At 47.0% G+C, this 17,322-nt stretch overlaps 1 protein-coding gene across 1 annotated transcript in view; it reads right to left on the reverse strand.

Moving 5' to 3' along the window:
* Positions 1-16,899, reverse strand: part of jarid2b (jumonji and AT-rich interaction domain containing 2b) — a 39,391-nt gene extending 22,492 nt beyond the window's left edge. Inside the window, 5 exon segments of the mRNA XM_028966212.1 lie at positions 521-690; positions 12,440-12,525; positions 12,527-12,564; positions 16,505-16,640; positions 16,879-16,899. Coding sequence (XP_028822045.1) covers positions 521-690; positions 12,440-12,525; positions 12,527-12,564; positions 16,505-16,640; positions 16,879-16,899 — 451 coding nt within the window.
* Positions 16,900-17,322: the final 423 nt, after the last annotated feature.

Raw genomic sequence — 17,322 nt, forward strand, 5'->3', positions numbered from 1 at the left:
CCTTCCATTAACAAACAACTCTTTCGCAATCATTTATCTAACTAAGCGCCTCAGAGACGACTACGTGCTGTTAACAGAGTCCTACAATCTGCACTGTTACCCAACCAAATCCAGCACTCGCGGTTATCTACTGCCCTTTTACCCAGAATCCAGTGCGCTGTCATGGGCAGGAGGGGACGTTGAGGAGGAGGATGAGCGTCCAACTTCTGTGTTTGCACTGGCAGCTGGGTGTGAAGTGAAGTCTGTGCTGTGCTGGCTACCCTGAAGGGAGTGGCCTTATCTGAATGTGTGTGTGTGTGTGTGTGTGTGTGTGTCCATGCTGGTAACAACCCTGGCTTTACATAACCTACGCTTGTAATGAAACACACGGTTGTTTTTTTACAGATACCACAGCGTGCTGCGATACAGGTGATTAGTACAGGGGTGAGAGGTGAGTGGATGGTCGCCCGGTACCACAGGGTGGTCGTGGCTGGTGATGGGTGGAGTCTGGGATGACGAGGGATCAGGCACGGTACCGTACCTCTCAGGCACAGGAAGGTCAGGAAGTCCTTGGTCTTGGGCTTGCGTCGGGTGAGCTCAGTGACATGAGAGGCGGGTGTGGGCAGCGAGGCATCTGGCACCTTGACAGGCGTGGTGCTGGGGGAGTTGGGCTGTGATTGGGCAAACTTCCTTTGTGCATGTAGTCTAGGCCTGTTCAGAGAAAGAAAAAGATTACATCAGACTCGTATCACATCACATATCGCTCTTTAACATGGCCACTACCAAGACCTCAAAATTAACCTTGGAAAAGAACATTCTATTTCTTAACTCCCTTAACTTTATCTCGTTTTTACCCCTTTTCTGATCTCTATAGGCACTGTTTGTTGCTTTTATTACCCCTTTGCAATATCACAGAGAATGTCTAGATATTTTTCACTTCATCCCTCATGCCTGCTTCAACTAAACATTGGAAATCCCACAAAATCCTGAGAAAATATCAACACAATGTCCACAAATTCATAAGTCATTTCAGTGATTTGCACTAATTAAAAGACATTTCTCAATAATACGATATTGCAAGCATAAATAATAAAATAAAAATTTCAAAGCATAAGATCAAAATTGATCAGCTTGATCTGTTTAATTTCACTGCTGTGGGAAAACTGAAATCAGTTCATTGTGAATGCATTGTGTTCCACTTAAACATTGGTAAATCGATACTGGATACCAAAGTTTGGATAGAACATCTCCTAAGGAAGTATCATGATACATTGCCATATTGATTTTTTTTTTTTTTGTCCTACCCCTAGTTTCAATTGCTTTAAATTTAAACACACAATCCTCAGAAAATAAAATGACCTGAAATACAGGCAGGATGGATAATGGAGGGCAGCATAATCCTTGTCTGTACAGTAGTCTCCTCTCGCTCAGCTAACGCTCGACCACGGCGAGAAGCTCACATGGTGTGCCTGACTGCTGTGGACAAAAAGTTCCTGCTAACAGCCAGTCAAACTTCGGTTTGCTTCAAATTATCATGTTTAGGCCTTCGTTAGTTATAATGCAGCAAATACAGACAGTAAAATTGAATGAAAAAAAAAAAAAAAAAAAGCTTAATTTGAATAAGTGGACATTTACAGTTCCCCTCAGCTGCCCCCAAATACCCCAAAACAACTGATCAACAAACAGTCGGTGCAACAACTGACAGACTGGTGTAAAGGTCAACCATCTGTTTCTGAACATGGACTAAATGAAGGAGATGATTGTTGACTTCAGAGGACCACTCCCCACTGAACATCAACGGCTCTTGTGTGCAGATAGTCAAGAACACAAAAGTTCCACTGTGTTTATTTAGAGGAGAACCTCTCCTGGAATGCTAACACCAGCTCAACCCCAGCAGCATCTCTACTTCCTGCGGAGGCTGAGGAAGGCCCATCTCCCACCACCGATCCTCACCACCTTCTAAAGAGGGACCGTTGAGAGCATTTTACCAGCCGTCTGGTTTGGGAACTGCACCCTACAGTAGATAGTGAGGACCGCTGAGAAGATCATCGGAGTCTTTCTTCACTCCATAATGGGCATTTACCACACACACTGAATCAGGAAAACCATCAGCATAGTGAAGTACTCCACACATCCTTCACATGCACACTTCACCCTCCTACCATGCAGAAAAAAGGCACCGGAGCATCCGGGCCAAAACTGCTTGTGGGATGAAGCTGTTCCAGAGTCTGGCAATCAGACACCTGAACACCCAGGGACTTTCCACTCTGGACTGACACACACTACCTCTGTTATATTGTAATATTATCTATCTGTAATATTACCTATTAATGCAAGGTTCCATTTTGCACAGCAATATTTGCACTATTTTACTTCGCACATTTATTATTCATTTCACCTGCTTAGCGCCGTCTGTCTACATGATTCTCTTGTTAAATGTTCTTCTTGCACCGCCTGTGTCCCCTGTCTGCACCTTATGTAGCCCAGTTTGCCTGTGGTGCACGTGCACTTTATGTCAGTATGTAGCTGTCTAATCGTTCAACGTAACATGTAGCACCAGGTTCCGGAGAAACGTTATTTCATTTCACTATGTACGGTCTTATATGTATATAACTGAATATAACTGAAATAACAAAATTTCAACTTCAACCTCAGACTGGACCTCAAATCACTTACCTATAGGGTATCAGCTTTTTGACTGACTGGAAGTGAAAGTGAAGTGATTGTCATTGTGAAATGACAGCACATGGTGACACAATGAAATGTGTCCTCTGCTTTTAACCATCACCCTTGGTGAGCAGTGGGCAGCCATGACAGGCGCCCGGGGAGCAGTGTGTGGGGACGGTGCTTTGCTCAGTGGCACCTCGGTGAATCGGGATTCGATCACGGGGCGGCTTACTTAACCGCTAGGCCACCACTGCCCCCGGAAAGTAAAAAAGAAAAGAAGCTAAATGCACATGGGATGTACTGCAGAGTAAGAGGTTGCTGAAAAGTTGATGGCGGTTCAGTAAGTCAGCAGTGAAAGGTGTGAGTGACATTTCTAAATGCGTGGGTATCCGTTTCACAGCTTCGTTGTACAGGCATGTGCAGAAACATTGCTACTGCTGCAGAAATGGACGTATACAGGCGTGCTAATTGGTACTGAGCGTGTGTGTGTGTGTATATACACAAACCAAAAGAAAGCAGCTTTTAAACATTCAACCCGGTCAGATTCACTCTGTCTCAGGGGCACAATCTACCACCAATCTTTACTTCTCCAAGGGCTCAGTCCTATTTTATTCATACTAACAAAAGTGCTGAAAAGGTCACAAAACAACAGAGAAGGCAAAAGAGATAAATTGTAAAATGGCCCAAGGACAGAGCAAGAGAGCGATACAATCCACAAATCACTTTTAAAAACTAACATGACTAGGATTGGCCTGCTCCCTACGCCTGTGCATTTTTAAATAGTCCAGTCCCACCAAAACATGGCGGTAAAATAAGTACCAAAAGCTTCCCATCTAGACACTATCTGTAATTAAAAGGTTTTTAAAGCCAAATTAGAAAATGTAAAATAATGCCCTGGCAAAACAGAACAATAGTGGGCAAGACACTTGCCTATGAAATAGAAGACCATAAAGTGCCAGGTTCAAACCCCACTTACTACCATTGTGTCCCTGAGCAGGACACTTAACCCTGAGTGTCTCCAGGGGGGGACTGTCCCTGTAACTACTGATTGCAAGTCACTCTAGATAAGGGCGTCTGGTAAATGCCGTGAAGGTAAATACGATGTTCGGCCCACATAAAATAGAAACGCAGGTCTGGGGTTAAACAATCATACCACAGACTGAAAGTATAATAATGATAGTTTACTTCACAAGCACTTTGTGTTCTTTGTGTGTTTACCTGCTGTTTATATTATATTGGTACAATATACGCGTCAAACACGTTTATAAAAAGCATGGACATAGTGCAGTCACGCAGCTAACAGAAAAACAAATACAATGATAAATCTGTATTATTGCCATAGGTATTAAACTACTGCCACTATAAATATATATTAAGAACAGATGAGGAAAAAAAAAAAAAAAAAAACTCCAAAAGCAACGTTCCCAAATCGAAACCATTTTTTTCTGCCCCAGAGGGACGCGCCACAGTCTCATTTCAGCATTGTGACAAATGAACATGTGGACAATTTGCGATGACAGGTTATTTGTTAAAAAAAAAAATATATATATTTTTTAAACACACTCACTCATCAGCGAAGGTGAAAGGTGAGGCCCCGCGTGTTGATGTGCAGCTTATTTACCCACAGGCCCCTGCTGTGGCTCCAGCCACACGCCGCATACCTCGAAGCCACACTTGAAAGCCAAACTCCGCTAAACCTCCGTCCTTTTCAGTCGCTGAGGACACTGGTATCAATATGGGGCACAATTACAGCACTTTACAGATCATGCTCTCCTCTTTCTTCCGGTCCACCCGCTTTCAAAATAAACCGCAGCGGGTGGGGAGCAGACGCAGGATTGGTCGATGGCACCTCGGAGAAGTCGCTTGCTCATCTATACCGTACGGATGGGGCCGTGCAACACAATAGCCCCATGAAGCTTCCTGGCCCAGTGGGTCTCTTAATGGGCCTGATACGGGCCCCACTCACAATGAAGACCTTTCAGGGGGAAGGAAGAGCCATGCATTATTCAGCCCAGATAAAAACCACAATGGGCTGAGATCATTTCGGGAGGCAGCAGATGAGATGGCGATACGGCGTCGGGGGCGAGCGAAACGAAAAAGAGACCTGAAGTGAAAGACGAGAGAGAGAGAGAGAGAGAGAGAGAGAGAAAGAAAACCAACAGAAACTGAGCAGGCCGCAGTGGTGCGCGATGCCGGAAGAAGTCTGAACGTGAGTGGATGGGCTCTCACTCTCACGTTCGCACCACAGCGACCTACACTACAATATTAAAAACCAACCAGCGTCTTTGTGTCGGTGCTGTCGGTGGGGAGTTCAGGGATCAACAAAGGCCCAGCGGATCTCATGCGGCCTGGAGGATCCAGGGAAACGAGCACCGGTGGAGGAGTAAGGTGGGGTGGAGAAGGATTACCGCAGGATGTCCACATTCATCCCAGCCTAATCCACCCCACCACCCCAGTCTCAGCCTTCAAAGCAGCCCCCTCGTCTGAAGCTGCCGTACGGCGCTGCTAGGCGTCATTGATCATCTTTCAAGCTTCTGCTGGGGAGAACGAGGGGGTTCATCCTGACTAAATGTTCTCGAGGCTAAATGGAAGAAACAGCTGCTGTGCGTTTCCATTACAGTCTTTTTTTTTTTTTTAAATAATATATACGTTTTAAAGGGACACTGTACACAGCGGCTTAGTGCTGGAAACCCCGGATTACGCAGATAAACACATTTTACACACTCGCCCGTGCCAGGAAGTGGCCTGTTCAGTCAACACTCGGAATGCTGAAATAATCTAGGATCAGAACTACGAGCAATTCAGCGAAATGGTACAAAAACGGTAACCTCTATTCCTTTTTACTTTGAATTTAGATGACGCCCTGTGACAAAAAGCATTTCGCAGCATGTCGCATGTTTTTATGACTGAAATCTGACCCCATGAGTACAGCGATACAGAGAAATGATATAATCGAAACACTGATGTTCATTGTGTAACTAAACTGAAAGTGGCCAGGATAACCACCTAGTCAAGACACAATAAAACTCATTACAAAACGTTCTATTGGGCACGACAGACCTGTATAGCATTTTACAGTCTAGATGCATTAATAGCAGTAAACCTAAATTTAATTGAATAATGCATCCCTGCCAAACGTTTATAGTTTATGTATTTTGTATAGTTACTTTTTTGTCTGTATTTGTGATTGTCTTTGGAAAGCTTTTAGCAGAGACCGTGAATAAGACTGGGACAGAAGTCAAAAAGTGAGAGTTTGGAGGGTGGGAACTTCAGACTGCCCTCTACTGGATGCTTCGCTTAACATAAAAAAAAAAGAAGAACAGGGACGCATTGGTTAAAACGTCAGAAACGGACCTCCTTGTTTTTGAATGTAGGGGGAGCGTAAATGAGGCTTTACATGCATCACAGCGAAGTGAAGTGGGACTTGCCAAGAGACGACCATTTAAACGATTCCGCAGAGAAACCCGAAATCCTCATCAACCAGCAATCACGCCATCGGGAGGCTAATCTGTAACAGCGGCCAGCGGCCCTTGCACGGCTCCAGCTGCCAGACTCTGTGGTCGGCACAGGGGTCTGGTGTGAAATCCAGAAACCCGAGCCGACTCCAGAGGCCGTGATTTCACAGCACACGTGCAGGGCAGGTTACGGATGAAGAGGACGTCCCAGCGGCACGGCGGGCCACGAGCGAGCGCGAGCGTGGGCCTGGCCAAGCCATCAAACCCCAGGGGCTCTTGCACGGCTCCAGAAAGGGCAGAGATGGACGAATGAGAATAGGAGGAGGAGGAGGGGGGGTGGGCGTCGGAAAACAAAAAAGCCAAAAACTGGCACCGGGGGCAAACACCGCCATTCCCCCCACCCCCACATGGTGTCAACTCCTCTAGTGCACAATCAAAGCATTCCTCAGCGAATGGAGTCTCTTGTAAGCGGATGAGGAAGAGGGAACCGGCCAGGATCCCGCAGATCCCACGTTTGCACGTTTACTCCGGCACGGCCCGTCTCTCCTTAACAAGCTAAACTGCAGCAGAAATGACAATAACCCTCTGCAGCCCACGTGGCCACGGGTGTAGTCAAACCTAACAGGCGCCTGTGACTAAGTAAAATGAAACCATGCACTTTGGCCACAGTGACTGACGACCCCAGAACCACAACAGCCCAGACAAAACATCTCCACCCAGGACCCAAATCCTACAGCATGCATTATTAGGACCTACTTTAAGGCATTTGTAACATTGAAATTAAGAGGTGATGTTAAATATATAAAGCTCATAAACTTAATCTTTTAAAAAGGCAGTAGATGAGATAAAGATAAAAAAAAAAAACAGAGCTGTAAATACTATAGCATATTACGGATTTAAACCGGGCCCACTTTCTATCCCTTTTATCCCTATATTGATTACCGATGTTTAAAGATATATACAAATTTCCATTTATTTATTCACTGAGACTGCAAAAAAATAAAAATCTAATGCATGACAACTTTCTGAGGTCTGCAGAGCGTTATCACCTTTAAGCCCCCCCCATATCAGTTTGGCCATTGTGGCAGGGTGGACGCGGTCAGTCTGCAGCCCCTCAGAGTCGCTCAGAACTGAATGCCGTATCTGTGCACTGTTCCCCCCGTCTGTCGAACATGACCCGGTGCAGATAAGGCAAGAATCAGACCCCAGTTCCATTATCTGGACTTTCAATGGCTGCTTACAGGTCCGATTCATCCACACAGACCAGGAGCTGACAAAAGGCCCTCCTTGTGTGCACCTACTCCGGGGACGTTTTCCAGAACCGACGAAGGTCTTCCCGGGGGTTAAACTTGTGGTGAAAGTATGTGCTCTTTGTGGCTAAAGGAGACTGCGATTGTGTAAAACCCCGGCGCTGTCCTTGGCATCTGAGGTGAGGGAACCGGTCAGGGAAGAACGGACCGCTCCATCCATGGCAAATTGCGGCCGCTTTTCTCCAGCGCTGGAGCTAAAGCACTCCAGATGGGCCACATGTTCCTGATAAAATATCCCAGCAGTCATTGCCAGCGGCGAGCAGCTGGCTCCGAGCGCGGGAGAGAGGCCAAATGAAGAGAAGGATGGAGGGGGGGTGGAAGGAGGATGACCCTGATGTTGTGGTGGATCGTCTCTGTTACTACACGGACACGACATGAAACTGGGCATAAAAGCTGGGGAAACCCACAATTCATATGAATGGAGTTAATAATAATTATGGAGCAAATGGGGGTGGTAGTAGCTTAGTGGGTAACACACTCGCCTGTGAACCAGAAGACCCGGGTTTGAATTCCCACTTACTCCCATTGTGTCCCTGAGTTAGACACTTAACCCTGAGTGTCTCCAGGGGGGGACTGTCCCTGTAACTACTGACTAAGTCGCTCTGGATAAGGGCGTCTGGTAAATGCTGTAAATGACCGGTATAATAATTATAATCGCAACAGTGTGGCGCAGTTAATATATTTATATATTCAACCCGACCTAGTAAATACTGTAAATATATAAAGCATCACAACACTCTTATCCACAGCAACCTTCAAAACTGCAGCCCTGCTTAAATGTCCTGCTTGGGGACACGATAGCTAATGGGGGATTGAACCTGTGACTTTGTAATCCAATGCGGTACTGTTACAAATGGCCACCGCTAAATAGCTTGTTAAGTAGTGACGTCACAGTCAATGACCATAACGGTTCCGGTTTCATTTAGAGACGGGAAAGGGAGGGAAACAGACGGGAAAGGGAGGGAAAACATGGGCCATGGCAACAAAACACCAGACCACACCTCCCGGACATTCTGAACTCCTCCTCAGCAGAGCGCGGGCATGTTCTGATACGACCAACGCCGACCCGTCTGACAGCTTCATTATTATTATTTACTATTTTTAAATTAAGAGGAACGGGGGTCCCCCCCCTAAAAAGCACTAGCCTAGTCGTAACCGTAGCGGTGTCACCAGGGAGGGCCGTATATATCCATGCGACTCCGGTGCCGTTCGGGGACAGAACCTGATCTGTGGCGCGCCGGGAACGGGTTTGCTCTGCAGGCGTTAACAGCAGCAACTCGCAACACTGGCGGGGCTGGGGTTGGAAGGGGCCAGCATTAATTCATTTTCTCCCGCTCGACCGCGGTAACCCGACGCCGCGGACGCGGGCTGAGCAGTGGTGTCATTACACAGGCTACCTGGCGGCGGCGTTGTACGCAAGCTTAAATGACGCCTACATGACGGCGCTCCGGCCGAATCCAATTTGCGCATGATTTCATTAACGGCAATCTGAGCCGGTCCGTTGCATAATGCAGAGCGAGAGGAGAGGAGAGGAGAGGGGAGCCCGGCACACATCCGCAGTCAATCCGATTCCAGTCTTCCCCGCCGGTTCAGAAACGGATCGGAGCTCCGCCCCCTGCCTCCCGGTGACACACTGACCTACACATTGATCACTCGACCCAGGGGTTCCTGACCGGGCGACATCCTGCTCCTCACCGCAAAAAGAAAACAGACAAAAGGCTGGAACTTGGCCCAGACAGCTGCTTAATATGAACACTTCAAAGTGAACGCGTGATTACGATGAAAAGGAAGAGTCACACCCAAGCGCTGATTAACACACCGAACTTCACACCCGAGCGGTGGTGTCTGCGGCATCATGGATTCATGTTCACCACACACAATTGGGCTTCTCAGCCCTCAACCAATCAGGTCGCTTCTTAAATGCAAACAAAAGGAAGATGAAACGCTGGCTGGTAATTGCATGGTAATAGACAGGGCCTGATTGTTCACGGGCACGGTAAGAGTTTTAATTTCCATGCACAGTTTAGGACTATAGTCACAACTAACAAAAATAAATAACAAACAAACAAATACATACATATCTGGCTCCGCCCCTTTCCAGGTCAAAGCCCACAGTGAGAGAGAGAGAATTGTGGAGCATGTGCAGAGAGTCTAGTCCATGAAGGATTAGCTTGCTGAAGCTCCAACTCATACGATTTCACTCAGACTTCAATGTTTCCATGGATTTAAAAAGTCCCGTTTCGTTCATACGGATTCAGGGCACAAATTCCTACGACAGCAGTAATATAGTTGTTGTAAGTGAAAATTAAAAGCCATACTTTTCTCAGGACTACTACGGACTTGTTGTAGTCATGACTGATCTCATTGTCATATATTAAATTACTGGAATGACAAGACAAGAAAGCCAACGTTCCTACAACATTCCTCTCAAAAGATATCCTACAATGTCCGACTTGGCAGGGACGGAAGGAGCAGCAGACAGGATGAGCGCCATCAAAACTATTTACTGCTCCCCTCCACCGCGTGGCCTGCCGCCAACGTAAGCAGGCATTCCTGTCGGTGTAGTCAGGTGAGTGTTGGCGCTGCCCGCGTCCCTCTTCACACGCTACGCCTGGCCGTCCCAGCGCGCACCAGGCAGGAGGGTTTGGCCCGAGGACGCTTGGTGTGGAGGGGAAACGTGGTGCCAGGACCGAACAAGGGAGCCTGGCACAGCGTGAGCAAACACCGCGGTGGCGGCCGGGTTTAGTAACTTTAGGCGCGGGCTGGGATGGGGTGTGCCTCCAACCGAGGTCACCTTGGGCGACCCGGCGCGTCTCCCTCCTCTCCTGGAAGTTCTCCACTTGGCAGCGTCTGCCTCTCCGCTCACGCGCTCAGCCTCGCCGGGCCTGGGAACGCAAACACCACCGCCCGGCTCTCAGACTCTTTCCCCGCCCCGGCCAGATCTCCCTGACCCCGCCCACAAAGCACCTGGGCCGCTTCAAACGCAGCGGGCGGCCCGGGAACGTCTTCTCCTCTCCTGTTCTGGCAGCAGCAGGTGTAAAGTGCGTCCCGGCGCGCCCTCGGCCGCCCTCCGTGCTGCCTGCTCCGTGCGGGCAGCCAACGCTGTCCCGCCCCCCTACATTCCCCCCCGCCTTGGTCCAAACGCTGCTTTGAAAGCCCAAGCGCACCACCAGGAACAGGCTTTTTTTTTTAATGATGGCGTCTGCAGACAGCCACTCTGATTAGAGGTTACAGTTCAGGGTATTAAATGGCAGGTAGGCTGATGGCAGGTGTTGCATGCTGTTCCTCCTCGCCCACTCAGTCCTGACACACACACACACACACACACACACACACACACGAACAGCAGCTTACTTTCTGGAGAGAATTGAGACAGACAGACAGCTGCTGGAAAGCTGGGCGGCGGTCGAGCGGTGGGCTTCAGATGGGACCCTTTGATATGCAGGTTTCTGGATTTTGTTCCCAGGCAGCCAGCGAGGTACTGATTTAAAACACGGCACCATTTGGCCCAAACACAATACAGAGTATGTGTGCATAACCTTGCCTGGCTCAGTATAGATTACAAAGCTTATGTTGGAAAAATATGCGTAAAACCTGCTTAATGCAGGATTGTCTTACAGGAGCAAAAAAGCAAATATGAGTCTAGAACCCAGATATGGAAAGACATTTCACAGCTGAAATCAAACGCATGTCACAGAGCAACTTCATACCTTCAGGAGCGTCAGTCGACTAGGAGCCGGCCCTAATGACAATCGACAGCAGCATTTCCAAGTCTATCGTATCCCATTTCATGGGATGGAATACAGAGAAAAAGCCTCGGGCAAAGCAAATTGTTTCTAGCGGACTCTAGCAGACTCTCTGCAAGAGGGGGAAAAAAATAAAAATAAAATTTAAGGATAATGTTCACTCATGCTTCATCTCAAGAGTTCAGTTCCACTCCAGGTCCAGTGTGTTCAATCGGCAGCCCCCACATTGGGGGGGGGGGAAACCACATGAAAACCACACACACAAAAAAATGCACATCTCATTTAAGTTTGAGTGAACAATGTACTACATGTGGCCGCAAAAAGTCTTTTTCCACTTTATCTTTGTGCCCCAAAGATAAAGTAAAAAACAAATTGAAATGCCCATTTTCTGCTTCCCGCTGTGCACCAAATAGTGAAAACAGGGCCCAGAGATTCCGCTGCTCCGAACGAAAAGCCCTGCGGACGTTCCGTTTACACTTTACGATCCCACTCTGCCAGAGGGTCACGCAGGACCCCCAACATCCATCTCCTTTGTCACTTTAATGCTACATTATTACAAAGACGTACAATACAGCCTAGTTTGTGCTGGACAATAAAAAGGGGTTTCACGACCTAACAGCAACAGCACAGCAAGCAAAAAAAAAAAAAAAAAAAAAAAAAAAAAAAATGATAAATGAGAACATTTATTACTCTGCCCATCTCTACTGTTTTCGTCTCCCCGTATTTTATTTTCCACGTGGCTTCGCCTCGGGGTCTGGTGATGAGGAGTTTCATCATAAGGCTTCGTAATTCATCAATTACAACTCTATAAATTGCCCCACAAACGACTAATTGCACAGCATACTTGAATTCATTAACGGTTTTCCCCCTTCTAAATTATTAATTGGAAATATTACGTCTTTCAAAAGTCGCTAATTAAAGACGACGAACACGGCAATTCCATTTGAAGCAGTAATGCTTGTTAAACACTTCCTCTTCCTTTTGAAGGAAACTGCTATTTACTCTTCATTGTTGATCCTGTCGCGTCTCATTATGCGGATAATAGGCCTGTACACCAATTCAAAAGATGCTCAGCACGCACAAACAGGCACGTCCCCGAGAAACCAAATTAATTACCGAGGCAGATTTCACCCGGCGGAGAGAACTCCTACTCATGGTACCAAAACTTGAAAATGAGAAATTGGGAGGGGAGAGTGTACATCAGTACATGATGAATACATGACTAACACGCATGCGGCGGTGAGACATGACGCCACCTCTGGAATGGACCCAAAGGACTCACCTCTTCTTGGCCGGCCCGTCCTCAGAGTACTCGCTGCCGCCATCGGCGTTCTGCAAGCGAGAGCTGTCGTCTTTGTGGCCGGCCTTTTAACCCCGACCCGCTGAACTTGCCATTGGCCAGAGAACCTGCAATGGGAAAAATGGAGATTATGGTAAGAAAATTGCACGTAGCAAAGTGTGCCTAACTATGGAAATCCACCAGAGCTAAATAAAAATAATTAACTGGTTAATTTATTCATAACAAAACTGAATAAATAAACAGCACACAGGACCGACCACATTGACAATAGATCAAAGCAGCGTACTTTACAAACGTTGTTCAAACAATATACATAAAAGGGGGTTCAAAGTTTTATTCGAATAGAACATTAAAAACAAATTGTCCAATAAAAAAAAAAAAAAAAAAAAAGGAAATAAATAAAATCATTTAAAACAGACTTTAAAATAAAAATGCAACTGGCAGATGTCCTGGTATTACAGGTCCTGAGATCCGGTCTCTCCTTGCCATGCCTGTGGGCATCACATCGGAACGCCTGGCACACAAGGGTCTGAATCACCGTATTAAAAGGCGCACAGCATTCCTGACGGGCGATATCCAATCACCACCCAGGCAACCAGGGAGCGCAAGTAACAGTAGCGCGGCGGATCTGGTGAAAGATTAAGTGGCGGATCTCGAACAGAGACCTGCTGATGAGGGAAGAAAGAAAAACAAGCCCAGACGAGGAAGTGCTGTGAGAGAGCAGGTTAGAAGAGCCGCAGAGTGTCGAGCATGATCCTCTCGCTCACACACACACCACACACACACCACACACACACACAACACACACTGCGGTAGGTACTGGCACTCAGACAGAGCTCGTCATGTCGCTGCACGGTTCTACAGGAATCAGCTGCTTTTAACTTATTCCCTTTCTGAAACGTTTTAAAAAAAAAGAAACCAGCCTCTGGTACAACGTATGGCAACACAAACTGATCCAGCTCAATCACAAGAAACATTAGAACGCTCTGATGCCTCCTGCCTATCATGAAATGTTAAATGAGATCCAAAAACAGGCAAATAAATAAATCGAAGTGCTAACAATTGTCATAATATTCAGTTTGCAATGAAATAGCTACACATAGATGTCTTAAATATAAAGTCAAACAGCTGTTTCTTTAGAAAAAAAATGTTTCAAACCCTTTTCCAAAGATATTGAACTGTCTTGTGAGTATATTTTTTGGTTTTTATTTATATAATAAAATAGTGTCCAACAATTTGGTCCGGATCTTGCCAGGACAGCAGCAAGTCAGACACACAAGAAGAGAGTCGACCCTGGGCCGGCCCACAATGCAACCGCACCCTGGCAGGATGAGCCATGCTACTGCGTAGTACCAGCCCTGCCTTTACTGTATTTAGAGAATACGAACAGTAAAAAACAGGGCAGAGAGCTGGCCTCCGGAAGGATGAAGAGGGGCAGGTTGCCGCAATTGCACTTCAACGTGAAAGTATGAACCAAGCACGGAAAAAAAGAAAGAAAACAGCAAAGAAGGGGGATAAGAAATTAAATATGAGAGCCAGAGTCGGATATGGAGCAGCCCACCAGCATGCCGAACAGATTTTAATCGCAATGAAACGTCCCAAAGTCATAGCCACGAGACCAATAATATGCAGATCTAACAAACAGACGGGTCCCTCCCCCCCGCTTGGTGTACTCGTCCCCCCGCTCCTGTTTAACATATGTTGGTCTCACATGAGCACTCTGGTGAGAGGCAGGCCTGGCCTCAGCCAAACTACATCTTCTGCATCCCACTGTGGGTTTACCGCCAGGGTAGGAGAGGTAGGAGAAGAAAATCTGCTGCCGGTTTCCCCCACTGGCTGCCCTTTCAGGCCCCTAATCAGATTTATGCGTGTTTAAACTAAGCCCATCGCCACTTCGTGCTCCTCTCCTGCTCTCCATGGAGACCTGGAGGCCGGTGGAGGAGGGGAACGGGGCTGAGTGGTACACTATGCGGCGTAACCCATTAGTTAAGGGCCAGTAATGACCGCGTGCGAGAGGCCACACTGCGGTAATGCATGGCGGCGATATGAACCCCGCTCAAAAAAAAAAAAAAAAAAAACACATTATTTGGGCTCCAATTACCCTGCAACACGCATGAACACGGAAATTACCACAGACGTGTGAATTGCTACTTAGCACCCCTCAACATAAAAAAAAAAAAAAAAAAATCAGAAACACCAGTTGATGACGGCAGCGTCTGGTGGATGACAACTTAAAATCAATTGTAACACCGGCCACTCAACACAGAAGCCAGTCAGAGGTGTAGGCCCTCAGAGAACGCAGAAGAACCCCAGCGGCTAGCAGAAAACTGAGAAGCTTCTTCCAGAAAGACATAATACAATAGTATTATACTGCAGAATATCCCAAAAAGGGATGTGTGTATCTGTGGTTCTTTCTCCCACACACACACACACATTCACAGCAAGGGACCCAACTGAGGAACAGAGCCATGTTTCATAAGTGTGTGGGGGTTGGAGGACTCCCTCAATGGGCTGGATAAGGAAGTCAGGCTATCAGCATACTGTACAACTTCAAAGTGTGTGTGTGTGTGTGTGTGTGTGTGTGTGTGTGTGTGTGTGTGTGTGTGTGTGTGTGTGTGTGTGTGTGTGTGTGTGAGACAGAGAGAAGACTGGTAGTGGGGAAGTGTCTGAGGAACCGGAAGATGGCACTTCCTGTCTGGGCTGGGACCAGGAGACTGGAGGAGGACTGAGGGAGAGCAAACACATGGAAGATGGTGGGGACCATCTTGAAGGACATTGAGGATCTATGGTGGGTGAGAAAGATGTAGATGAGAGGAAGATATGGAAAGAGAGAGGAGCAAAGGCCTCAAGAGAGCAAACCAGGTTTCATTGAGAACATTGACACCAGTCATTAAAACGCACACACACACACACACACACACACACACACACACACACACACACACGTGTGTAACCTGAACCAAATTATGAACATCTCTTCAGCTCTACACTGTAACCCTAAAGCACTGTAACCCTAAATCCCACATCCTGATTTGATGGTCCGATAGCTATAAAACACAAGAGGTTTTTTATTATTATTTTTTAAATAATTAGTCCAGTTCCAGTCCAGCAGTGGCCCTTTCCGCTTCTGAACTTCCCCATTTCCAGAACATACAAATAAACATATTGGGATCAATGACATTATAAAAAGAAACGTTTTAGCAGAATATTGTATCAAATGTAGCATATATATATTTTTTTTTATTCTAATCAAATTTACTTACACAATAACTTACATTAATCTCTAAAGCAAGTATATTTTCCATTATTTCTCTTCTAGCCGTGAGGTCAGAATTTCTCACTGAGACTTCAAAACTTCCCTCAAAGAACATAAGCAGCTCCCACACAGCCCGGGAAGGGGAGGTCTCCACCTGCCTTTGTCTACCCATCTATTAAAAAAAAAAAAGTTCCGGCAGAGACTCCTCTTCTCGCTTCATCCTCCTCCTCCCCAGCGCCTGCTCGTTCTTCAGTGGCGACAGCCAAGGACGTTTGTTCTGGGAGCCGTGTGATGTTCCCTCTCTCGGCTGGCTGCGGTGTGGCGCTCCGCTGTCAGACACTGCAGCATCAGAGGCTGAGGCGGTGTCCCAAAGTGCCACTCGGCTTTCGTGGAACCGTCTGCTGTAAAGTTCTGAACGCGCGCCCACAAACAGACATCTTCACAGCGTATAAATTCCCGTTCATCACCGCAGTAAACATGTTTTCATATGAAGACACGGGGACCTCGTTACATAACGGAGGCCATAAATCAGCATGATGACTACAGAACAATTGACTTAACGTTAAATTGCACAATATAGACCCGGGGCAGTGGTGGCCTAGCGGGTAAGGAATCGGAAAGTTGCGGGTTCAAAACCCCAAACCAACAAGGTGCCACTGAGGTCCCCACACACTGCTCCCCAGGCACCTTTCATGGCTGCCCACCGCTCACCAAGGGTGATGGTTAAAAAGCAGAGGACGTGTGTCAACGGTGTGGACTGCTGTGTATGACAATGACAATCAAAAACTCACCTTTCGAGGTTTTGGTTCGATCCCCAAGGTCGTCGCCGAGCTGCCGTTTCTGTGCACTCTTAAACTCCTTTAAGGAAAGGTACAGCACCTTCCGCACCACCCGCTCTTCCGACCAGGGGATCCCATCACTGTCATCCTGCAGGCACAGCAAATGCCGGTTAGGGTCCGTGGAGAGTTGTACAATAAAACGCAACAACGCATTCAATAAAGCATTGTGGGAGAAGGAGGGGCTAAACAAACAAACAAACAAACAAAACAAGCTCCATTCTAAGGTCACCGTTCAAAAATGCAGGCCTTATTTTCACTTCACCTTGGTATAACCGTAGCACCTGAACATTTATGGCTACGAGTTGAGCTCGTGGCTCTACGCTTACAGACAGTGCAGCACTGGTCATTATCCGGGAGAGTCGCCCCCTGCAGCCTGGTTTTCTAGTCGAAGTTTGGGCAACTTCGTAAAAAGCAATAAAACTTTTTTTTTTTTTTTTTTTTTTTGCATGAAAGTCTTTTGCTCATCGCCTAACCACATCTCAGCAATAGCGAGAGAAATGTGCTCTGAAACCTATAACGCAACCTGGCCAATCAGAAGCAAGAACTTCGCATCTTTACAGCCCAGATCCACGGGCCAAAATAAAGTCGCTCGTAAGGCCCAGGGTCAGGTGACCTGAAATGTAGCAGACATGCCCTACACAGCACAGGGTGACAACACGTTCGTCACAGGAAAACATTTGTCAGGTCGGCCGGAGAGCCCCCCCAACACGTATCCCAGACTTCCCACCCCCCTCCCATCCCTCCGCGGCGAGCAGGATGTTATTGTTGGC

This window comes from Denticeps clupeoides, unplaced genomic scaffold (assembly GCF_900700375.1).
Source record: "Denticeps clupeoides unplaced genomic scaffold, fDenClu1.1, whole genome shotgun sequence".
In the NCBI taxonomy this organism is placed as follows: Eukaryota; Metazoa; Chordata; class Actinopteri; order Clupeiformes; family Denticipitidae; genus Denticeps; species Denticeps clupeoides.